This window comes from Phytophthora infestans, genomic scaffold, assembly GCF_000142945.1.
Source record: "Phytophthora infestans T30-4 supercont1.27 genomic scaffold, whole genome shotgun sequence".
In the NCBI taxonomy this organism is placed as follows: domain Eukaryota; phylum Oomycota; class Peronosporomycetes; order Peronosporales; family Peronosporaceae; genus Phytophthora; species Phytophthora infestans.
The window spans coordinates 382,206-406,391 of NW_003303732.1; the positions used below are offsets into that span (position 1 = coordinate 382,206).

Below are 24,186 nucleotides of genomic sequence, written 5' to 3' on the forward strand. Positions count from 1 at the left end.
ATTCACTCAGTCTCCTTTTTACTGCGTCAAGCATACGGCACTGGTGAGATTGACGACTTCAGGTCGCTGTCCTGCTAATTTCGGCCAGCCATGGTTGTCGAACGGTCCGTACGGTTGGTCATGGTCATCCTAAACTCGATGACCAGGGCTTTCGGACGGGTACGGCTAACCGGAAAATTACGCTTGCGACCTCTGCTGTACATTGACAATGAAGCGTTTGTATCGAGTCGAAGCAAAGAAAAAGATCCCTTATTAATGAATTAAAGAAGTCGATTTTGGCATAAATTCTCACCGGACCCTATTCTCGAGCTCAATTTAAGGTTAAAAATATGAGCTTATTGCTGATGACACTTTACTAGAGGTTCATGAACAATCAAATGCATTATCCAACTATGTTTTATTCGTACTACGTAGAAGGATTAAGCCCGGTAGCTACATGTAGTTATACCAGCAAATGCGAAGTACAATCTGTTTGACAGAAAGATCATGAATACTTGTTGGGTCTACATGTAGTAACAGTAGATCCTGTGTATGCCTCGACGGCATCCAAGTGCTTCTCAACCAGTTAGTTTAGCGAACGGAGGCGGCGACCACTCTGCTGAGCCGCTTCGTTCGTGGTCTGCTGAGTAGTTTGCTCCTGCTCGTGCTGCTGCTCCTGCTCGTGCTGCTGCTCCTGCTCGTGCTCACCGCCCTGAGTCTGCGAACCGTTATTCTGGTTCTGGGAGCCATTGTTGCCAACAGGGGCCGGAGTTTCCTCGCCACCCTGGTTCTGCGAGCCGTTGTTGCTGCCGGGACACGGAGTCGGGGCATCCTGATGCTGCGAGCCATTGTCACCAACAGGGGCCGGGGTCTCGTCGCTGCCCTGGTTCTGCGAACCATTGTTGCTGCCAGGGCAAGGAGTCGGTGTGTTTTGGTTCTGCTCACCCCCGCCAAGGCCAATGCCGACACCCACGCCAACACCGGCGTCAACACCGACACCGCCAACATTCACGCCGGCACCAAGACCGACACCAACGCCAACGCCGCCGTTCTGCTCACCCGACTGCGAAGATGTCTGAGAGTTTGGGCGAGGGGTCTCAGCGTTCTGGTTCTGATCACCACCGCCAATGCCAACACCAACACCAACACCGGCTCCGACATCAACACCGACACCGCCAACATTCACGCCGGCACCAAGACCGACACCAACGCCAACGCCGCCGTTCTGCTCACCCGACTGCGAAGATGTCTGAGAGTTTGGGCGAGGGGTCTCAGCGTTCTGGTTCTGATCACCACCGCCAATGCCAACATCAACACCAACACCGACATCAACACCGGCACCGCCAACATTCACGCCGGCACCAAGACCGACACCAACGCCAACGCCGCCGTTCTGCTCACCCGACTGCGAAGATGTCTGAGAGTTTGGGCGAGGGGTCTCAGCGTTCTGGTTCTGCTCACCACCGCCAATGCCAACACCAACACCAACACCGGCTCCGACATCAACACCGACACCGCCAACATTCACGCCGGCACCAAGACCGACACCAACGCCAACGCCGCCGTTCTGCTCACCCGACTGCGAAGACGTGTGGGAATTTTGGTTCTGCTCACCACCCCCAAGTCCAAGTCCGAAGCCCAGTCCGGCGCCAAGTCCGACGCCACCGTTCTGGTTCGGGTGACCACCGCCGACACCGAGTCCTAGACCCAGTCCGGCGCCAAGTCCGACGCCTCCGTTCTGGTCCGGGTGACCACCGCCGACACCGAGTCCTAGGCCCAGTCCGGCGCCAAGTCCGACGCCTCCGTTCTGGTCCGGGTGACCGCCGCCGACACCGAGTCCTAGACCCAGTCCGGCGCCAAGTCCGACGCCTCCGTTCTGGCCCGGGTGACCGCCGCCGACACCGAGTCCGAGACCCAGTCCGGCGCCAAGTCCGACGCCTCCGTTCTGGACCGGGTGACCGCCGCCGACACCGAGTCCGAGACCCAGTCCCGCGCCTACTCCGACGCCTCCGTTCTGGACCGGGTGACCGCCGCCGACACCAAGGCCGAGGCCCAGTCCCGCGCCTACTCCGACGCCTCCGTTCTGGTCCGGGTGACCGCCGCCGACACCGAGTCCGAGACCCAGTCCGGCGCCAAGTCCGACGCCTCCGTTCTGGTCCGGGTGACCGCCGCCGACACCGAGTCCGAGGCCCAGTCCCGCGCCAAGTCCGACGCCTCCGTTCTGGACCGGGTGACCGCCGCCGACACCAAGGCCGAGGCCCAGTCCCGCGCCTACTCCGACGCCTCCGTTCTGGTCCGGGTGACCGCCGCCGACACCGAGTCCGAGACCCAGTCCGGCGCCAAGTCCGACGCCTCCGTTCTGGTCCGGGTGACCGCCGCCGACACCGAGTCCGAGGCCCAGTCCCGCGCCAAGTCCGACGCCTCCGTTCTGGTCCGGGTGACCGCCGCCGACACCGAGGCCGAGGCCGACACCAACACCAAGGCCGTTCTGGGTAACCGACTGAGAGTTGTCAGACTGGGGGCATGGCGTCTCCGCGTTCTGATTCTGCTCACCGCCGCCTAAACCAAGACCCACTCCGGCACCAACACCCAGCTGCACCCCGTGCTTGTAGTCTGGGACCTGGTTGCCGACGGTTGCCTCGGTAATGGTGGACATGATCAGGGCTGCGGTCGCGCACACCGTGAACATCTTCGTGCAGGACAGCATGATGATTGAGTTGAAATGAATGTAAGAGTTACTTGAGAGGTTCCGATCGAACAGTTCGGAGACTTGGACCGGAGCCGGCAAGTTGTATAATGAAGAGATGGAAGACGCTCCGTTGCCTCGCCGACATCCACGCTTCCTGCAGCTGCAACGCAATTCGCCCAGTCCTATCCAAGTTGTTTGGATCGGGGATACCGAAGGCACGAATCGCACATGGGACGCGTCAACTCAAAGCCATAGAAGTATCCAGCTTGGTGTCCAGTACCGTACATGTACATGTATAGACCCGACGGACATTTCGGTGATCGAAGCCAACCCCTAATCCATCTATACGGATCATCCACGACAGTGTGTAAAGCTTGAAACTGTGGTACAAAAAATTCAAACAGAACTAAGAGTTCTGTAATACATGTACAGCCCGCAAACTGCGGTCAGCAGTGCTGACCGCAGTCGCCACTTGCTGCTGACTCAGCACATGGTGCCACTTGCTCGTGGCGTCGAGATCTGCTTGGGCGCTTCTGACAATTTTCGGTGGATAGCCTCGCTGGCGTCCGATCGAAAAGTCTCAGAGCGCTCGAATCGAGCCTCGATTGCGCCGCTACAAAGCTCTGTAACAGAGTCTGTTATAAACAGTGTTGGCGCCACTTTATCGTCGCCTTGCACACCGAGTACTGTAGTACTCGGCGAGAACGCTTCGGTATTACTGTACTAAAACTGTACAGTACTGTACTGTAGTTGCTCACCATTTGTACGGTGATTAAGGCTTCTGGAAGTTCCCTTTTTGCCTGTTTCAAGCACGTATGGATATCAATAGTTGTTGATCCCATTCGCGTACTCCGAGTGCCTTCTGAACTTGCCTCAAAATAATAGTTCGGATTGTGACTCGCCTCGCCTTTTCTGGTAGGTTTGTTTCCGCTGGAAGTTGGTGGTATAATACAGCAACCGTACCTGGCTTCCCCTAATTTGCTTGAAAGGTTCCCATCGCAGTAACACACTCTAGCGTACGGTCGGAAAGGCTTTGTGACATGCGTGACCTTGCAGAAATGTCGGCATTTTTACTGACGGCATTGATTGCCGGTGGTATCATGCTGTACTGATGCCGAAGTTCAAAACGTTCCCATCCAGTTTTTCTCTATTGCGTGGCGAGAAACGCAGGTGACGAGCAAACGAAACAAAACAAGCGACACGATTCCATTGGTTCGTCCCTGAATCGCTGTCCAGCAAAAACGGTTGCGGTTGGAACTCAATGATGGTTTCCTCTCGCACACAGTCAGGTTAGAAATTAAACTCTTTCAGTGGCTCTGATAAGTCCATCGGAAATATTAATTCATATATAACATGCTGGTACCGGTACTACAGTGCCCAGATTATAATACTGTCGTGGGCTGTTAGACATTTTCATACCGGTAGATTGTCAGCGCACTTCAAATAATAGGTCCTTGTACAGTAGATATGGGGTCGCATTTAATGTGCATGAGTCATTAGGCACGGATTTCCAAAGGCGGTGAGAGCTTTCGGAAGTACTTAAGTAATCAGCAGTACCGGTGCGTGCATGTACAGTACTCCGGAGTATAATAATCCTCATGCCGCGCCAAATCTACCACACCGCTACGTTGATGATCGTCAACTTGATGTTCATCAACGGTCAACTTGACCACTTGACGGTCAAAGGTCAAGTTGACCGTCAAGTGGGGTGACCCCACTGGGGTCGATCGCAGACATGTACACTTGTACAGTACATGTACTGTAGTTGCGCCACGCATACTGTACATACCGGTACTGTCGTATTCTTTCAGTCCGCGCCATGATGGTCGCTTTACCGGTATAATCAGAACATCCACTCCAACGTAATCCATGATGTGGACCACCTCCTTATAAAAAACACGTTTTGGCCATGATGCGGGGGGTGTTCGAGGCTTTCCTGACGGACCCGATCCGCGTAAATGAGGACGTCTTCGCGCTGTGGCTCGAGGGCCACAACGCCGGAGACGCGCTGGCAGCACGAATGCGTCTCCCTTCGGCGGTTCCCACGCCGTTTTTGGGTGGAGACGCCGCCGCCAAGCTGCGCGAACTACTGTGGCGAGACACTGTGGACCAGTATCGCCTCTACGATAAGCTAGAGCACTACTTATCGCAGCCGAGTCTATTCCGCTCGCAGCTCCTCTTCCAGATCCCGCCGTCACAGCAGTATTACATGGTGGAGCGCTATTACACGCGTGACGCCGACGTGGACCGATGGCTACTGGGGAAGAAACTCTCCGGACGGCTCGAGAAGGACTTGGACGACGTAGCGGAGCGTTCCGGGCGCACACTTAAGAGTTGTCGCCGGCAGCTAGAAAACCTGAGACGTGTGTACGCTGCCGTAGAGGACCGCAACTTCCACGGTCTGCCATGCCGCGCCATCAGCGAGCTCTTTCTGTTGTCAGAGCAGCTCTCCAGCAAGTACGCATGCCTGCTCTTCATCCTGCACACGAGATTCCAAGTGCACCCTCAGCACCCAGTCACGGGGTTTCTCACATGTCCTGACCTTCGTTTCTTCGCTGCGTTGCTCATGACGCACTGGCTACCCCAACGGAATACGTTGTCCAAGCTCCAGCTCCTTAAGGAAGTCAAGGATACCGCTGAAGAAACAGTAGTGGAGAACGGTGCCCAGATCGCGCACCGCTCTCCAAACACAGGAGAGTGGCCCACAATCGGATTCCTACAGGAGAGACTGCAGTCCACGAGTGTGAGGGAGACGGTTGGGTTGGATCTGAGTCACCCACTGACGAACTGTCTGCGTGACCTTAAGGCCCACCTCATCAATGACAACGATGTGCTTCGAGTGTACCGCGAGAACGTCATGAGTCGCTTAAGGTCGTGGGCTGCTGCAAAAGGAATGCTTAGCGAGAGTGCTCGTAGCTTGGACGAGCTCGAGAGCAAGTTGTACCTCGTGGTGCATGGCTTCCTAACGATCGGTGCGGGACTATCGCAGCCAAAAGAACTGCAACATTTACTTGAGTATTTACTCACTCGCGTCATACGCGTTCTGCACGACTGTGAGATAACAAAGGCGCAGCTTAATGCGCTCTTTGGTGCGCTGGTGGATGCGTTGGCCGAGCTAGACGTGTGGTATCTAAACGGTGAGCAAACACGCGGACTGCTGCTTGCAAGCTGGGAACGCTTCATCAGCGTTTGTCGCGCCATTGTACTGACTGTCTACGATCGTTGCCATCCTTTGGCCGTATTGGCGTACCAGCAAACAATCTCTGATGATGCAACAGAGGAAGCATCGTCGATGCATAATTCGTACTAAGTATTACTTCAGTAGCTGCGTGGTTTCTTTTAAGACTCTCTAGCACTGCTTCATACGAACGGAGCGGTCGAGCTCGCCCGCACAATCTGGATTCCTTTTCGTGCCGGGGAGAGTGCGAGACGCGGTCGCTGCTTCTCGATACGCAGGTGATATTGCTCTCGGTGACGCTGCAGCGTCCGTACTCGCCGTTCCAGGGCCACATTGTAAGAATCCTGGAGTGGCCTTGCTTGGTCTTCATGGCGATCCATTTGCACACGCAATCTCTGCAGTCGAGTTGCTTTAGCAGCATCGTAACGTTGTTTCTCTTCTTGTCCGAGCGTCGTAATCACTTTGGCTGGAGCCGAAATCGATCGCGACGTCGACGCACTGCCGTACACTTGCGCTTCCGTCTTGAACCGCGTCAAGTCGTCTTGGTTACCACTGCATGGAAATTCAGCATATAGGTGTCGTAAAAACCAGCTACGGTATCAGTAAGAGCTTTTTTTAAAGACCTACCTGATGATCCCTTTAGTATTCGGGTATGGAGTGCGACCGCATCGCGTTGGAGTTTCGGTTCGCCTAGAGGCAGCCGCAACACCGTTTTAATTACTTGACAGAAAGCATGACTAATCCCAGCTCAGGTCACCTTGTCAAATGGGAAAAACTGAACGTCCGGGCAGCTTGACGTCGTGGACTTTCGTTTTGTTTGCTTGGTTTATGTTGTTCTTCGACTCTCATGTCTTCAGTATCGCCAGTTCGAGCCGAGCGACATCTTTGGTCTTCACTACTTCCAAAAACATTCGAAAATTCTTTGAAACAAATCTCGCCGTTCCCGTCAGTGTCCACGCGCGTAGCTAAGCGAAGGAACTCGTGCTCTGGCAGGTTTAATTCCACTTCTTTTAACTGAGAACAAAACAACACAAAAGTCACTAAGGCCTGAAAAGCTCTAGCAAAAAAGACTCCAAATCGCACTCCATGACAAAGTTCTCGAAACGACAAATAGCCGTTGTGGTCGTCATCGAACGCAGTATACGCATCGTTGAGTCTGACAGCAAACTCCTTCAGCTTGCACTGGAGCTTTGCTCTAAAGCGGGGGTTCTACAGCAGTAGCGTTAGGTACACGAACCTCCGCGCTATCGACAGCAGAATACACTTACACCAATATGGTTTGACTGCTCGGGTATTGCTTGGGTACGGAAAAACTCCAACGGGTCTCGTTCCTGGTTGTGCTTTTCACTTGCACCTCGTGCACTCTTTGATTATATCAAAAATTGCAAGTTACCATTACCGGTATGCTAGGAAGTAAGTATTTCTCCCGATCCTCTGCTGTACCTGGACACGGCGCTTTGGACGACATCCGTCTCGAATGCCGGGAAGACGGCTGGACTGAGGGCGTCTAGCTATAGCAACTCCACTCCTCTTTTCCGAAATGGCTGTCGATAGTGTACTGTGCTCAGTCACCACGTCAGCTGGAGGTGTCACTCGCTTCGACGTCGACGTGATGTTGGCAGGAACTGTTCGTCCTGACCCCCAGCTCGACGAGGGAGGCAGTTCCGCTGTACTCGTCGACGTCACTGCGTTGCTGTTGCCGTTTACATGTCGTCGCGGTCTCATTGCTCGCCACTTCTTGCTCCTTTCTTGGCTATTGACGGTCTAGACACGTGATAAGCTTAATAATAACCGAGTGACCGAACGAACACCGGCAAAGAAAGCGTTTCATCTCCCCTCTCTCTTCAATTACACGATAAACGCGACTACGGCGCATCCGTAGTGGTGGCGCACACATTCTCGCTCTCTTTAGTGATGGGAGAATTGAAGCGGTGAAGGACCATCGCCAGCGCGCCACACGCAGCAGCCGATGTCAAGTGCACATGCGGTACGCGCCGGTCATGCCACAAAGCGATCAAACCGGCAGTGAGTCCACCCATGAATGGATTAAGCAGGTCGTTCTTGTCTCTTGCCTTCTCTAGACTGCAGCTCACGCCTCCGTAGAGGCCCAGGAAGCCAGCAAAGCCCAGCATGTTGCGTACGCAGAGCGGTCCCAACTTTCTGGCGATCTCGCCCGCGACACTGGAGCCTGGCCGATTCGCCATGTGCCGTGCTACCTCGGCGTCCGTCACACAGGCCATAGCGTAGCCATCCACTGCGATGGTCCAGGCCGCACCTGTCCCGAGTCCTCGTAAGGTCAGTAGTGCGGTGTTCGTTACGCACTCGGAGTTCGACGTCTTGGAGGTATTAGACGCGTTGAGAGCCTCCCGTCGGTCTGCGATGGCCGAGACCCCTGCGACTGTCAGCAGAGGGACAAGAGCGCTCGCGGAGCCTACCATAATACCAGCGCTCCCATCGGTGGGCTGCAGTTTTAGTCCAACAAAGACTCAGATTTGACTTATTTTGACAGATCAGAATTTGCTCAGATTTGAATTGCCGACTCAGATTTGCTCATCGCATTTTTAATGTGCATTTCAAATTCGAGCGGCACAAGCGACGTACACGCGACGCGCGGGCGGTAGCTCTGGATAGAAGACTCAGATGGAAGAGATTGTAACAGGAGGAGAAGCACCAGAGGTTCCTCTCTCTTGTGATGTGGTGGTGGACGCTGAGGACCACGTGGAAGTGTCGAAACCTGCTACACTATACCGCACGACCTCGCAGGCGCTTGAGTCCTCTTTGTCAACCACAAACGATGCCACCGCAGCAGCTGCTGACGACGACGGTGAGTTTGCCGTGCGCTTCTCAACGGCTCAGCTTAAGGCGAAGATCGCGCAGGCCAAGCACGAGGCCAAGCTAGCGGCAGACGCGGAGCTGCTGGCAGCCAAGAAGGAGCTGGTGGAGTGGCGCTACAAAGTGGCTGATCGCGAGCGCGAACGAGACAAAATGCTATCTCAGTGTGAAGCGCTGCAGAAGCGACTAGACGCCGTGTTGCAGGAACACAAGCAGACACTGCTGGGTATGCGCGAGGACTTGCAGCTCGAGACGCTGCTGGCAACGCTCGACATGGAAAAGGCCACGCGAAAAAGACTGCAAGAAGCGTTTCAAGCTCAGCAGCAGGCGCTTTCCTTAGCGCAAGAGCGAGTAGACAAGCTGGACGTGCAGGTCACTAATTACCAGAAGACCGAGACGGTGCTAGCCCAATCCGTCGCACACCTGCAACATCGCTTCGCCACCAAAGACCAACTGCGTGCGGCGTCAGTAGAGCACGTCCAGCGTGAATTAATCGAGCAACATGAACAGGAAATGGCTGCACTATGCGGGGAGCTGGCAATCGCACGGAGTACCGAGAAAATGGCGCAGGAACAGCTGCAACAACTTCAGAAGGAGCTTAAGACCCTGCGTGCTAACGAGCAACTAGCGCTTGCGTCTAGAGAAAATGTGGCCACACACGAGCAAGAGTTGCAAGCTAAAATCGCTCAGCTGGAGACCGAGAAGGCTGTACTGCACAGCAAGGCCCAGCAAGTGCAGAAGGCAGACGCCCAGCTTCGTAGCCAGGTTCACGCCCAGAGCGAAGAAATTGCGACGTTGCGAAAGGATAAGGAAGCGTTACAGCGCGATAACAAAGAGCTGGGCGAGATCGCCAGCGACCTGATGCAGATGGCCGAGCGGCAACACGAAGAGAACGTGAAGCGCGGAGTCAGTCCAGCCAAAGCGACGGGAGATCCCCACATGGCTACACCTGGTAGCACGCGCGAAGAGGACGGAGTTTTCCTGCAGAAACGCAAGAAGCGCTTACGTTTGTCTCTCGGGTAAGCTCGCTCTTTGTTTCCGTGAACACCATAGCTGCTACAGTAGACAGAGGAACAAAAGACGCTCTGCTGTCCTCTCACTCGACCCTCAAGCTTTGGACTACCAACCTACTGTCTGTCTCCGAGCATTTTTTACGTCTGCAAAAGCTCAACTGGTTGACCACGTGAAGTAGCGACGACGTCTACTTCTTTCCTTTCTACACGATCAGAGCAAAAAAATCAGTGGCGTGAGTGCGATGAAATATTAGTAATGTGAGGGCAGTGACGTACCTTTCGTTTCTTTTTGGACTTCTTGGTGGGGGTGATCTTCTTAGGCTTCGGCTCGTTGGTTTGGTCCTTGGCTTCGTCATTGTCGCCTTCATTGTCGTCTCCATCATTGTCGTTATCATCGTCGTTGTCGTCGTCATTGTCGGCTGCTTCTGCGTTTACGGACACGGGCGTGAACGCCGACACCATCAAATTCTCGTCTTCTTCTGTCTCCGATGGCTTCTTCGGCGACGTCTTCGGCGTCGTCTTCTTGTCCTTGGGCGGCGACGGCTGCGACGGCTTGGGCGGGGATGTCTTTGCCGGCTTCACTGGTGTCGACTCTTCGAGCGTCTGTGTTGGTTTAGGTGGCGATGGCTCCTTAGCTGCTGGCTTCGGTGGCGATGACTCCTTGGGTGCTGGCTTGGGTGGCGATGGCGCCTTTACTGCTGGCTTCGATGGCGATGGCTCTTTGGCAGGCTTCGGTGCCGATGGCTCTTTACCTGCTAACTTGGGTGACGACTCTGGCTTCATGACCGGAGCTGCTGCCGGTTCTGGTGGCGTCGGTGTCTGTGCTGCAGCTGCCGGTGCCAGCGGTGACGGGGTTTCTGTTGGTTTTGCGGGTGAGGGGGCCTTGATCACTGGTGCAGCCAGTGGTGTTGGCGGCTTATCGTTGAGTCCCAGCAAGTCGACATTCTCAACCGGTTTCTTTGCTGGCTGTGGCTTGGCCGGCACCTTGGAACAGGCGTCTCCTGCAGCGATGACAGCCGACGGAGACTTGTAGCTACCACTGGCGCCTTCTTTCTTGACGTCGACCGACTTATCGCTGCAGCAAGAAGCCATTCAATCAATGGACTAAGACAAGGACGAAGTAATTGTATCTTAAGCTACGCACACTCGTTTGTTACCGTTCCTGCCCTTGGGCAGCAGCGCCTCGTTGCCGCTGTCGAAGCGGTCGTCCTCTCGGGACAAGCAGCAGCCCATAGTGGCAGCGGTCTCTTCTTATCTACGCGCTGGTTGCGGACTCTCTCGGCCTTCGACGTCAGTCCTGAGTCTCGCGGGTTCTTTCCGTCACTGGACAAGCAAGCGGCCGTCCAGGATTCGTCGGTATCTTTTCGCGGCAGAGCCCTTCACCTGATTTCGACCGGTATCAGACCGGTAAGCTGAAGCTGGACGATCGCCATGAAATTTGCCAATCATCATCGGCCATGGTGGTGGGCTCACTCTGGCGCATGGTGTTAAGTCCGATGAACGTGACGGTCGCGGGCGTCGATGCGTTGCACCTTGTGATACTGGCGACTGTTGACACAACCCAAGCATCTACTAGTACATCACAGACTACACAGCGTCTACATGTAGTCGGCCTGATAATGCTCGGGTTCTCGATGTTGCTCTCGCTCTCGTGCGCACTCGGTGTTTGGTTCATCCCGAAGCGCGGTGTGGGATGCTCGATGGTTGTGAACACGTTGGTCTTCCTAATTCATGCAATGGCATTCCTCCCTCTCGGTGTTATTATCCTGGTAGACGGACATCAAGTGCTAGGTCTGCTGGAGCTGGCATTTGCACTAGAGATGGTGGCAGGATGCGTTTGTTGTCGGATCTACAGTGTTAGAGTGCGAAACGAAGTGGATCGTTGTGATGCATTGGAGATATCGTACGAGCAGCTGAAGAAGGAGCAGGTTTAGAAACTTGGAGTTATCTAAAAGCTAAATCATATCATGTCCGCTTTAACCCCTCTGTTACCGCAAAATGAGCCCGTGAACCACTAATTTTACGTCATAACTTACGGCGTAGCTTTTACCAGCGCGTTTGTATGGTGCTGTATCTTCCACTTGCCTATCCAAAACGATGGGAGGTATACGTTCTCAAAGGTTTTGACACGCTACGTCGTATATCATACGACGTAAGGATGACCCAAACGACACGGACACCGACACTTACGACTTTGTAAGAGTGAACATAAAAATTAAAACGGGAAGACGCAAGCAAATGCACACATAGAGCAGTGCTTTTCGATGACTGACATGCTAAAAGAGGAACAGACACAGAGCATATGGTAAAGGACGTCACATTTATGAAGCAATGAACACACTCATCGTCAGGGGGGGGATAACTAAGGAGGGCCTCCAGCTGGGATAAGTTGTCCTCATCGTCTGGCGTTCCTTCGCATTCACGGTTCGGCCTCCTCGTCAGCACCCTCATTGTCTTCGCGGCGAATCTCACGACGAGTCTTCTTGCGGACGCCGACGGTTTTGGGAGCGCGGCGCAGCACGACTCGCTTGCCAAGGTGTGCTGGGATCCTGTCACCGCACGCGAAGTCCTCGTGCCACACTTGGAAGCAAGTCTTGTCGCCACCTCTGCGCGCCTTGCCACACAGGAAGAACTTGGCGTCGCCGTTGGAGCAGTCCGGGCAGTAGTAGGTCGTCTGGAACGACTATTTGAGCTCGCCTCGATACAGCGAGCACACCTTGCACGACCGCTGACGCCTCTTCTGGATGCCGCCCCTCACAGTCACCCAGTCGTTGAACTGCACGAGCGTGTGCCCGGAGAATGCAGGGCGCCGTCGCTTGCGTGCTGCTGGCGACGGAGTGGGGGCTGCCATGAAGTCTTCGTCCTTGAGCTGTAGCAGCTGCTTGTGCAGCATGCTCAACCACTCGTATCGCTTCATGGGCGTCTCGCCGGCGAGCCGACTGGCCTCTTTATGCGTGAGGTACGCGTTGACGAGCGCCAGGTCCAGTAGTCCGAGGAAAAGACTCTTATAATACTTCCGGAGCCTGAAGGAGAGCTGGATGGAGGAGGACTGGAGGCGGAGCTGGTCATGCACGTCGACTTCTCCCATCCAGCGCTGGTAATCCGTCACCAACTTCGGGCACTTGAACATCGAAGTCCCGAGCCCCTTCAGGTTCCGCTGGATCCTGTCCTCTGCCATGGACACACCTGTCGCGAGGTAGTGGACCGGCTATCGGTCCCACCAGAGGCACGAAACCATGGTCGGCACTGCCGTCGATCTTGCGAACTTGAAGGATCCACGCTCGATGCGCCTTGGTCGCGTCTTATGCTCCGCTACGATGTCGCGGTTGAAGCCCAGGCGGTTCGTCATGATCGTACCGATCACGTAGATTGACATAGAGAGAAGCTGGATGGCGAGGGCTACGGACGAATAGAAGCGGTCGATGACCACAACCCGGAAGCCACGATGCCCAGCTAGAACAGTGCTCAGGTTGCGGATGACTGCCGCAGCGCCCGTCTTACGGTCAAATGCCTGCGCAGCAGACTCGCTGGCTTGGCGTTTTCCGACATAGATCTCAAACCTGAAAGATACGACATTAAAAGCACGGTCAAAATCATAAAGTCATAACTTACGACCTAGCAAATCAACAAAAAAACATTCGTCGCTTACCGGTGGCAGTACGCAGTCAACGAGTCGCATGTCATAAACATATTGGTCCCGTAGCGGTGAGGCTTGTCTGGCATGAACATCCTGGTCGTGTTGCGTCTGGATGTCGCCGGCAAGACACCTTCGTCAAACGAGATGATGTTCGGCGGCTTCCACGCGCTCAGGAACCGTTCCTGCAGTACATCAACAACGTCACGGATCTTCCACAGCTTGTCTTGACGGTTCGGTCTGTCATTGTTCGCGAAGTGTAGATCGCGCAGGATCGACGTGCAGCGGTTCCGGCTCATGTACTTGCCGAACGCACCTGCACTTAAAGCACCATCGTCGGTCATTGCCCAGTGCTGCGAAAAGCGTCGGGTGGGGCTCAACATATGAGCCACGAGAAGCCCAATAACGCACAAGATCTCGCGCGGTGAGTAGTCGTTCTCCCGACGAATACGGCGTCGAAGCTCACGAAGTGTACGCATGTTCTCCGTTCTGGACGTCCGCGATCGTTCATAACGCGCTCGATGGTCCACCGTCTGCCTTTTCATCCGGTTCGTCTCTTTGGTGATCCGCATCCACAGGCGCTTCGGTAGGAAATAAAACATCAATTCAAGAGGTGATTCTTTCTTCGAGCAAAGTTCTGGTGTTGGATGGGCGGTCTCCTGCACCAATCCGCGAAAGCAGGACACATCGTCCGCAAAAACTGTCGAAGGCGCGCTCCAGGCAAAGTTTCGCAGCGCTTCCTGGTCCATCTGCTCGATGGACAAGGTGCCACCCAGGGCCTCAATGAAAGCGGCATCCATGTAGGGCGACTCCTCGTCGTCCGATACCTCGTCCTCGTCTGGATCAGGACGGACAGGCTCCACGTCGTCGTCGTCAGAAACCTGGCCGTAGTCGGAGCCTGAACTCAGACTCTCGTACTCCTCTCTATGATCTCCAGCCTTCATCAAGTTTACATCAGCTGGATCGCGTGGTACACCTGGTTCTCCAGCGTCGTCACCCTCGCTGGCGTCTCTCGGCTCCTCCACCGTGTCGTCCTCAGAGTCTAGGTCGGGCTCCGTCTCCGAGAGCAGCCGCTGGAAAGCTCCGATCACGACACTCTGGTCTGAGTCATGCACTGCGTCAGCACGTAGCGGGGATAGCCCAAAAGCTCTCCCAACCGCGTTCTGCGACAACGCAGGTGTGCCATCGTCCTCGCTGTCACTTCCGAACAGCGCGTCGACAGTGTTGGCCGAGAGGGCCACATTGCAATCAATCTGCGACGCTCGCACCATATCTCCATCACCGCTGTCGCCCCCACCGCTCCCAGCTTCACCGCCGCCACCGCTCTCAGCTTCACCGCCCCCACCGCTCTTGCCCTCACCGTTATCTCCACTCTCCTCGCCACTGCTGTTGTCCTCTTCATCCTGAATCAGTCCGGTTGTGATCGCGTGCTCCACCACCGCTCTCTCACCTACCACAAACCAAGTTAGAAATGACGCATAGTAATACTGCAATAGCACAACATACCGTAGAACACAATCTCGCCTTCTGCAGGAACCTCGCTGGACGGCCTGACGTACGCCCAATCGCTTGACAGTCCGGTGGGAGGCTTCGACCGCCACCCCGCGGCCTTGAGCTGGCGCCACAGGTGGCCGAAGTCTACCAGGCGCGGATCCAGGGCGGGCGCTGACACCGACGCTTGAGCCTCAGCTTTGGTCCTTGCGCTCACAGAGACCGGCATTTTGCTTACGTCTCAGCCGGCAAAATCTCGAATGGCTGAGAGTGCCCGAAGACTTCTGGCCACTCATCAAATGATGACAGTTGGAAAGGTCCACTTGAACCCTTTTCCTCGTACTGTCTTTGTGTGTGCAGCAAAAACCTCTCCAGCCTTATATCCGATCGGCCCCAAATTTGATTTGATTTCAGTATCAGGTCGCCGTTTCCGAGCCAACTCCAATATGAAGAAAACACTATGTCGTAAGTTACGACGTACAATTTGGACTATGTCATAACTTATGACGTTGGTAACAGGGGGGTTAAAAAGACATCACCCCTCCAACGAACAGAAGAGAAACAGCGAGTTTCGCTCAAGGGGTTACAGCCGAAACCGCAATGACATGGTTAGAAAACATTTTCCTTTAACGTTTTGCTCTGGTTTTACATGTAGAATTACCTCGATTAGAGCAAGAGGGAAAATGTGCTGGCAAGTTGGTAATGTAACCCCATAACATCCAAGCTACGACGTGTAGCGATGTCGACTTGTTTTGCCCCAGTAACTCCTGTAACTCATACAATGAAGATATCATCTACTCCTGTCACTCCCCGTATTCGTGTTCCGGCTGGTATACTGCTATAGTGCAGGCGGCTGCGTCTCTAACCAACAACGCAAGTGGTTCAAACGATGCAGACAAGTGTCGATCGATGCAGATCGCTATGTGCTATTATACAGACAGCACCTTCAAGAGCATAAGGTGTACGTGTTATTCATGCGTCGAGACGAATGGCAATAGTGAAGCGTCCTGCACTGCGCCATTCGAGTGCACGACATCAAAAACAACCGATCCAAACGCAGAAGTATCAAATAAAGGCGACTACGGCGTCGTGTGTGCCGTTTTGTAGTGGGATCCGATTGAACACACATGCGAGGGAAGCTGGCGCTTCCTTTGAACTCTTGCTTGTATTGTACTCTGCAAAATCCAGAATGAGATAGTTGAGACTCTCTCCAGCTACTCCTACATCATCGTCTAAGTACATGCCTCAAGTCTCCGACCTCTGAGTCTTATTCTACGCCAGCTCCTGCTGCGACCGTCCTCGGCCGCAGCACAGTGCGTGGTCAGGTCCTGAAGACCGTCGCCCCACTACACCGCCTCACCAAGACTTGACCGCGCACTTTGATGCCGCCAAGCATTGGATTGGTGTCGATGTTGCTCGAAGGTACCGATGTACCAATTACAGGGTACCTACATCCAACGACATAACCTCTTCAAGTTGAAGTCCTAAAGTTGCTCCAATGTTACAGTTAGCTCGGCATCACTTGCCGCAGCTATGTCCTGTTTCACCATCACTGGGATATCCCTGTACAATGTATTGAGCGACTCCCACGAGTCCTCAATTGGCTCTAGACCTTTCCACCCTACCAGCATCTCGTGACACTTCTTCGCCGAGTTCCACCGGTGCTCTTTGAGCTCCGCAACCGTAAGGTCGATTCCTTGAGCAGCCACGTGCTCTCGGATCTCCTCCGTTACTTCGAAAGACGCATCTGCGTAGAGCTTGAGGCGTGAGGCGTGCACGTCTGCTTCCGCTCCAGTCACTAAGTGCTGTACACGAAAGGAGTGATCGTCTGTACCAATTACCTGGTACGGGCATATCCATGTGACCAGTAGCTTGTCGTTGTGTTTTTGGTCGACCCTTGACCTCAAAACGTAGTCACCAACATCGAAGTTCGCCTTTCTGGCTGTTTTATGTGCCTTCTGATTCCGTCTCGTTTGATTCGCCCTTGCTTCCTGCACAACCTTGTGCATCTCTTGCACCCTAGCTTGCAGCGATGCCAACTTCTTCATGATCTGGCTGGAAGTGGTACCGAGCTCAAGAAAAGCGTTGTCTTGGGTGTTAAGCCCAAAGTCAAGCGGAGAAGCAGCAGGTAGGACACAGAAAAGCTCCACTGGTGCCTTGTTCCCAAGAGATGGAACCGGGGTATGGTTCAGATTTGATTGGACCACCGGAATGAAATGTGGCCAATCACGAATGTCCGCCTTGGCTTCAAGACACATTGCTCTAAAGACTTGCACTAAGTCCCTATTGAGCCTCTCAATTGATCCATTTGTCCATGGGCTATACGCCACCGTAAATCTCTGTCCACTAGTGAGACGTCTTGCCACTTCAGTCACAGCTTGGTTCTTGAAGTGACTGCCTTGGTCACTTATCCACACACGAGGTGCCCCATAGCGACTGTGCCAGTCTAGTATCGCCTCTGTAGTTACAGCTGCTGTTGGCACTGCGCACGGCACCAGCTCACAAAAATGAGTCGCATCGTTCTTAAGCACCAACAAGTACTTGTAGTCACCGTAGGAATCACCTAGCGTCACGTAGTCCCAATGTAAAGCTCCGTTTCGCTCATTGCACCGGAATGTATCAGCCCACGGTCGCATCACTACCTTCCCCCTTTGACATGCTGGCATAAAAGACAGCCAGTCAGGAAAGTCTTTACCGTAGCTGAAAGATTCCGTATGAAAAACCTCCGATTCACCACGTTTAGTAACGCTTCACGACCTCGATGGCCCTGTGCTCCACAGTGAGCGATCACTAGGAGCCGTTGCACAAGCTCGGTTTCGCTAGCCGGGACCCAAATTCGGTCGCTACTGTACAGTAAGCCTTCACTTCTACATGTCAGCCCCTTCGGGCGATCCACAATGTGCCGTTGTTGAGCTACACGCAGCTCTTCGACTGTTGGCCACGCAAAATTTCCATCACTAAATGGCCGAATCGGCACCGAGATGGCGTATGTCCTACCGAAAGGTTCGTCACTGTGGTTTTCGTCACGTTGGCGCCGCAAGGTGATATGCTTTACAGTAACACTGGGTGAAGGGCGTGTTCCTGCCCATCGAGATACCATATCAGCCCAAGTGTTGTGTGTCCCTTCAATATGTTCGATAGTGTAGCGATACTCCATCAACTTCATTGACCATCTCAGCAGTTTTCCACGAACATCTTCACGACCTGGGGCGAAGACATGTATCAGGTTGCGGTGGTCGCAATACATGCGAAATCCACGCGGCCGTAGCAACAGATAGCTGAGCTTGTCACAAGCCATGATAATTGGGTAGGCTTCTTTCTCTATGACACTCCAGTTCTTTTGTGCACCAGTGAAAGTACCACCAAGACAGATAAGCAGCTCGTGCTGCTGGTCCTGGATGTCTGCATCACTTTTCCAACTGGGCACTTGCGATACAATCACTGACCATCCAATGTCTGAGGCATCCGTCAGCAGGACCATCTCGCTGTCTGGCTTTGAGAACGCCAGGGTGGCCGTGTCAGCCAGAGCCTGCTTCACCGCATCATACGCCTCGCATTCCTTCTCGGTAAGTGTGATCGGTATACCCGCTGCCACTCGCTTGGTCCGCCGGGAAGCCTGAGTCATTGCCTTATCCAGTGTGTCCTGCAGTGGACGTGCCAATCGGGCGTAGTCCATAATGCTGTCTCTCATCCAGTTCGTAGAACAGAGAAACTGCTGAAGTTCACCAGCGTTCGACGGTTTGGGCATGCTACGTAGAGCTTCTATTCGCTCAGGGTCATGGTTCACACCTTCACCATCTATCAACTTTCCACACCATTTTACTTCACGCTTGTACAGGCAGGACTTGGCTACACTTAGCTTGAAACCGAATTTCGCCGTGAGCTGTAGCAGCTTCTGCAATTTGTCGAGGTACGTGTCGATAGCCACAGCATACAGCAGTAAGTCATCTATCCAGACTAGCAGGTGCTTGTATAACAGCGCCGCAAAGCATCTCTCGATCGTTGACTGAAAATACAAGGCTGCGTCCGCACTTCCTTGCGGAACTCTAGTTGGGGTGTAGATCTTTCTGTGGGTCATATAGAGCAGTTCCTGGCACTCTTTGGCGAGGAGTAGCTGCCAGTAACCTTTAATGAAGTCGAACAGTCCAAAGTGTCTGCTACCTCTAACTTTCTCCAAATCCACGTGAAGGTTTGGCATCAGACCTGCTATAACCTCTGTCTGAGCGTTAAAAGGTTTGTAGTCGACAGTCTGGCGAAAACCACCATCACCACGCTTGCGCAGTGGTAAAGCAGCACAGGCCCACCGACTGGTGGGGTTCTCGTACACCCACCCCAGTTTGACGAGCATATCGTTGAACGACTCGAGGAACGCCTGGTATTCCGGCGCATACTTGCGAGCCTTCGCCTTGTATGGTCGACAGCCCGTCTTCATCTTAATTTTCATCGGCTCGACCTTTGCAGGGGGGTCATTGCCGAGTACGAGTCTCCAGACATCGTACGCATGCACAATTGTGCGCAACCGCTCGAGTTTATCAGCGGGAAACCCTTCCTCCAAAGCCCGCTGGAGCATTGCCTCAACAGCGACTCGGATGTCCTCAGCGTCGTTGCCTCCTGCCATCACATCAGGCGTTTCTTCGTCATCATCTCCATCATTGCAGTTTGGTGTTGCCAATAGCTCCAACTGTTTCTCGACGTCAATGCCCAAAAACTTTAGCACATCATCTCCAAGTAGAAATTCATCATCCTTATTTTTCAGTATCAGACACGGCACAGGTTTATGGATATTAACAGGTCCCGCTGCTGTCATGAGCGCCAGCTTCAACTTTGTCGTCTCATGAGCCCACATCTTCTCACCGCCAGGTAGTCTGCACTCGATCGGGTTTCCTAACCGCTCAACCTCACACTTCACACCTTGTTCTTTAATTTTCTTTAAAGTCGTGGAGCTGATACACGATGTCTCTGCTCCAGAGTCTGCACAATATTCCACATCGACAACGCCACCGACACGTAGAAATCGGGTTTGTCCCGCTCGACCAGGTAAACACTCGCTAATCCTTCTTAGGCTTACGTTGCCTCCCTTTTTTCGGCTTCCTGGTAGCGGCAGCGTCGTCCTCGGCTTTTTCGGGGCATTCGACTTGCCGGTGCTGGCCACCACAAGTCCAGCAACCTCCTTTTGGCCCGGGATGGTTCTTCTCCGATTTGGTCCGAAATATCCGCGGTGCAGCCTGAGTTCCAGGCTCGCGAACGGCTCGCTTACCGAGTCTAGCTATTTTCGACGGTCGTGTGGTTGCTGATTGCTTCAATTCCACCGCCCGAGAACGCCTTTTATTTCTTGACAAAGCTTTGACCTCACGGTCTATCTCCAAGGCCTTCTCACTCACAATCTTGAACAGTACCGACACGTTGGACTTAGCACCCGGAAATCTGAAGTCAATCTCGTTTTTCACTCGATTCTTTAATTCTCCAGGCAGGCTATTCAATAGCACCTTGCACTTCTTCTTAGTACCTTCCTCATCCGAGAACAAAGTAGCTAATCCATTGATTTTCACAATCGTGTTCACAGGTGGAAGTAGTCCATAACTCGTGCATCGATATCCGACTTGGTTGTTGACATTACTAACTGGTCTTGGAGCAACTCGTCAATGTTTGATAGAGCTTTGTTTTTGAAGTTTCGTACTGTATCCATGACCCAGTTCCAGATAAACGCATCGGTAAGTTCATCTTTTGTCTTCTCCCATTTTGTCCTACACAACGTCTCGAGGAAGCTGTCGTCGAACGAGTTCTTCACAGAACGCATGACGGACTTCAAGTCTTCTCCTGACGAATCACAGCGCGCCCTCATGATCTCTTCGTACTCCAGACGTAGATCTACCCATTGGGTAAGCGCTTTATGCGAGATATCTTCCACCTTCGGCGCCACAGTGACCGCAAAGATCGTATGGGCCACCGTGGGGTAGTCCGGCTCCAGGTTCGCAGTCCTCGACATTGATCCAGTGCTTGACCTGTTAGGAGCTGGTGGAGCTCCAGATCGTCGTGTCATGCTTTCGCCTACATTGCGCGCGGGTTTCTTGCCCTTGCTCTGCGTTGGCTTGGCTTGACCCGCTTGCTCCGTTGAGGAACCGACCGTTGTCCTTGGCCGTAGTGCTCGACTTGTGCTAGTGGTCTGCAGGGTCGGTCCGGCAGCGCCGACAATCTGCTGCGTCGCTGCTGCAGCAGCGTCAGCGGTTGCACTCGTCGTAATTGCTTCGTTGTTCATGTCGTTTCCTTTGGAAACTAAAGTTAACTTTGTAGTGGGATCCGATTGAACACACTTGCGAGGGAAGCTGGCGCTTCCTTTAAACTCTTGCTTGTATTGTACTCTGCAAAATCCAGAATGAGATAGTTGAGACTATCTCCGGCTACTCCTACATCATCGTCTAAGTATATGCCTCAAGTCTCCGACCTCTGAGTCTTATTCTACGCCAGCTCCTGCTGCGACCGTCCTCGGCCGCCAGCACAGTGCGTGGTCAGGTCCTGAAGACCATCGCCCCACTACACGTTTTCGCAATCGTCCTGGCTGGCTCTGCTGTCCTGCTTGCGCGGGTTTACTTTCCTAAAAACGCCGCGGGATCGTCGATAAGCAAGTCGTGACAAATCAAATGTCCACTGTTACATGGTGCATCTACACTCTTGGTGTCATTCGGGTCGTTCGTGCAGAACGACGGTGCATGCGTAACTCCTCTGCGCTAAGAACGATTATATGGGGCTTATGGACTGTTGTATCGAGGCCGCACCTGTGCGACCCCTGGATGCGCTCCAAGGACATTGTTGCGGCATTCATGGTGACAGTGTCGCTTGCTTGTTTACTTGGTACAGTTGTGTACAACAACGAGGGCTGCCAGTACATTAGCTCCGTGCGCAACGTTCTGCGACGAGGTGAACATTGAAAGCTCAGACGATTGCCAGTGTCGAGAAAACAATATTTGTGGTAGCTATACGTGCTCCGAGGCGAAGCGTCAATTGGTTCGTCCATGAGCTAATATATGTCGTCGTCCAACGAGTGTCAATCACCTGACGCCGAAACAGCCACTCACTTTGGTTGAGTCCAAGGCGAGCTCAATTGCAGTAAGCTCCGCAGAGGATGCAAAAGCTGCTTCATCTTATGACAGTGCTGGTATCGCACTACCTACTAGCATTTGGAATTGTACATTCAATCCATATGAGCGACCAAGAACCCCCCCCCATTATAAGGCTTGTTCCCGTCGACAACCGGCGATCAATCAGACGGTTGGTGGTACAGTACAGCCAAGTGTTTGGCCTCGGGTTCACCCTCGTTCAATTTGTCGTATTTCGGATCTGCTATAATGTGCTCTACTTACTCAAGGTCGAAGAAGTGAAACATGCAGGGACAGCGGCAGCTCACCGTTACGCCAAGACTGAAGGAAGCGAAGTCACTTCTCCACGTATCGAGAAAGTCACATTGCTCGCCAGCATCAATTTATCTTACACACCCAGCATGCATCGGTAGTCCATTCCTATTTACTTGGATCTTATCAACGTAAGACTAAACGTCTTTAAAGCAGGCTTGTGCGCTGTGCAACCAGCAGCGAACCCTGTCAGAGTTTTCAGCTTAAACACGAGAAAAAAGTAAACTACGTTTTATTTCTTACGATCAAAAACTACCTGTCCCAGCACACGCAGAAGAAAATCTTAACGGTGTCTTCAAAACTTGCAGTTTTGTCGAGATGGTTTCGACATGGATGTTCTTGTTACTACTATCACTGTGGTCGCTGCAAGTACGAGTGCACGTGAACGAGCAACATGTGACTGGATTACCCCAGCAATCTCAAGCTGCCGACGCAGTCGTCGTTCTTCATCCCGTCGCTGGAGAGGAATGGAGCATGTACCCCAGCAACAAGAAGCCTCCATCAACACTTCGGATCGTCCAGCCTGGCGCAACTTTCATTGCTGTCAATTTCCAGCAACTCAACTTGTTTCCCAGGGACAAACTCGTCGTGCGAGATCCGAGTGGCTCCATGTCTGTTAATATCACGGCAGCCTTCCACCCGGCGCAGACAATTGAGACCAGCAACGAATCGCCGTATTCGGTGCTGCTACGGACGCACCCGTTCTTGATCAAAGGCAATACAGTCGTGATTGAATACATCCCGAGTATTCCGACACTGATGCTCCCAGTCGTTCCAAGACGTGATAGCCCCGTAGTAGTAATGGACTCGTATCTGTACGTCACGTACAGCTCTTCAATGGTCGGCGTCGACACGGAAAGCACAGTTGGAGCTAAGGATGAAGCCAAAGAAGCCGTTTGCTTTCGTAAGACGCAGCCCAAAATGTATGCAAAGGCTCGAGCTGTGGCGAGGCTGATGATCCGCACTCAGGAGGAGCAACGTGCAGAGGGTTCGGAACAAGTAACAAGCTGGTCGTTCTGCACTGGTTGGCTCATAGGACGAGGCAATTACTTGCTCACCAACCACCACTGCATCAAAGACGCCGTTGTCGTCGATCGAGATCGGACGGAAGGAGTGCTGTCCAGTGTCATCAGCCAATTCTGGCCTCGTAGCGGTACTTCTTCTCTACCAAACAGAGCCGGTCGTGTTGTAGAAGCCGTGGTAGGCTTCATGGCCGAGACCAAGTCGTGTCGGGACGCAGGCTTCATGGGTGAAAAAGTTGGCATTGTGGAAGCCACGCGCGTCTCGGTGATCACTGAAAACCCGGCGCTAGACTACGCTCTGCTACGAGTGCTCACGAATGGCTCGGCGACAGAATTGGCGCGACGTTATGGCTATCTTCGCCTCCGTGCTGCAGGTCCCAAGGACGGTGAAGCCATCTACATCCCGCAACATCCACGTGGTGAGCCCAAGGAGATCGCTGCAACGAAAGAAGGGAAACCTGCCGTGATTGAAATATCTGCGTCGAGCTCGATCGACTCCTCTCGACATTTTCGTGGCAGTGACGCACGCAGTATCCAGCCGACGGTCTGGTACAATGCCGACACGGAGCCTGGCTCGTCCGGTTCACCCGTACTGAGTCGGAAAGACAACACCGTTGTGGCCCTGCATCGCGCCGGAAACTCCGAGACTGCGCAGTCAACGTCCACGGAGCTGTTCAACATGGGTGTGCGCGTTGACTTGGTAGCACGTGACCTAGAGCGACGCAACGTTTTGCCCCGAAACGCGTTGGCTTCGTGATCAACTGGCAGCCACGAGCTCAAAGCAGCGACACATTGAAGACAGGTTTTCGAGAAGTAGTTTGTAGGTCTTCTTCTTCCTTTTTCAATGAAATTATTCTCCCATCTTGACCACAAAACAGCCTTAAATTGAGCATCAGACACTCATTTCAGCAGTAGTGACGGGATGTAAGCGACGCCTACGGC

General features: G+C 53.5%; 6 protein-coding genes across 6 annotated transcripts; 3 read left to right on the top strand and 3 right to left on the bottom strand.

Annotated features, from left to right (window-relative positions):
• Positions 1 to 252: 252 nt before the first annotated feature.
• On the bottom strand, positions 253 to 2,746 carry PITG_12666 (uncharacterized protein; the record flags this gene model as incomplete). Its single annotated transcript, XM_002900037.1, has 1 exon — positions 253 to 2,746. The coding sequence occupies one exon, from the start codon at positions 2,684 to 2,686 to the stop codon at positions 566 to 568; it is 2,121 nt and encodes a 706-aa protein (XP_002900083.1).
• Positions 2,747 to 4,577: 1,831 nt separating this feature from the next.
• PITG_12667 (uncharacterized protein) lies at positions 4,578 to 5,978 on the top strand (the record flags this gene model as incomplete). Its single annotated transcript, XM_002900038.1, has 1 exon — positions 4,578 to 5,978. One exon carries the CDS (start codon positions 4,578 to 4,580, stop codon positions 5,976 to 5,978), a length of 1,401 nt encoding a protein of 466 aa, XP_002900084.1.
• Positions 5,979 to 7,684: 1,706 nt separating this feature from the next.
• PITG_12668 (uncharacterized protein) lies at positions 7,685 to 8,298 on the bottom strand (the record flags this gene model as incomplete). The annotated part of the gene is made up of 1 exon (XM_002900039.1): positions 7,685 to 8,298. The coding sequence occupies one exon, from the start codon at positions 8,282 to 8,284 to the stop codon at positions 7,712 to 7,714; it is 573 nt and encodes a 190-aa protein (XP_002900085.1).
• A 608-nt stretch (positions 8,299 to 8,906) lies between these two features.
• On the top strand, positions 8,907 to 9,701 carry PITG_12669 (uncharacterized protein; the record flags this gene model as incomplete). Its single annotated transcript, XM_002900040.1, has 2 exons — positions 8,907 to 9,572; positions 9,666 to 9,701. 2 exons carry the CDS (start codon positions 8,907 to 8,909, stop codon positions 9,699 to 9,701), a joined length of 702 nt encoding a protein of 233 aa, XP_002900086.1.
• PITG_12670 (uncharacterized protein) lies at positions 9,651 to 11,720 on the bottom strand (the record flags this gene model as incomplete). The annotated part of the gene is made up of 5 exons (XM_002900041.1): positions 9,651 to 9,894; positions 9,968 to 10,766; positions 10,836 to 10,941; positions 11,165 to 11,415; positions 11,716 to 11,720. The coding sequence occupies 5 exons, from the start codon at positions 11,718 to 11,720 to the stop codon at positions 9,880 to 9,882; spliced, it is 1,176 nt and encodes a 391-aa protein (XP_002900087.1).
• A 10,976-nt stretch (positions 11,721 to 22,696) lies between these two features.
• PITG_12673 (uncharacterized protein) lies at positions 22,697 to 24,001 on the top strand (the record flags this gene model as incomplete). The annotated part of the gene is made up of 1 exon (XM_002900042.1): positions 22,697 to 24,001. The coding sequence occupies one exon, from the start codon at positions 22,697 to 22,699 to the stop codon at positions 23,999 to 24,001; it is 1,305 nt and encodes a 434-aa protein (XP_002900088.1).
• Positions 24,002 to 24,186: the final 185 nt, after the last annotated feature.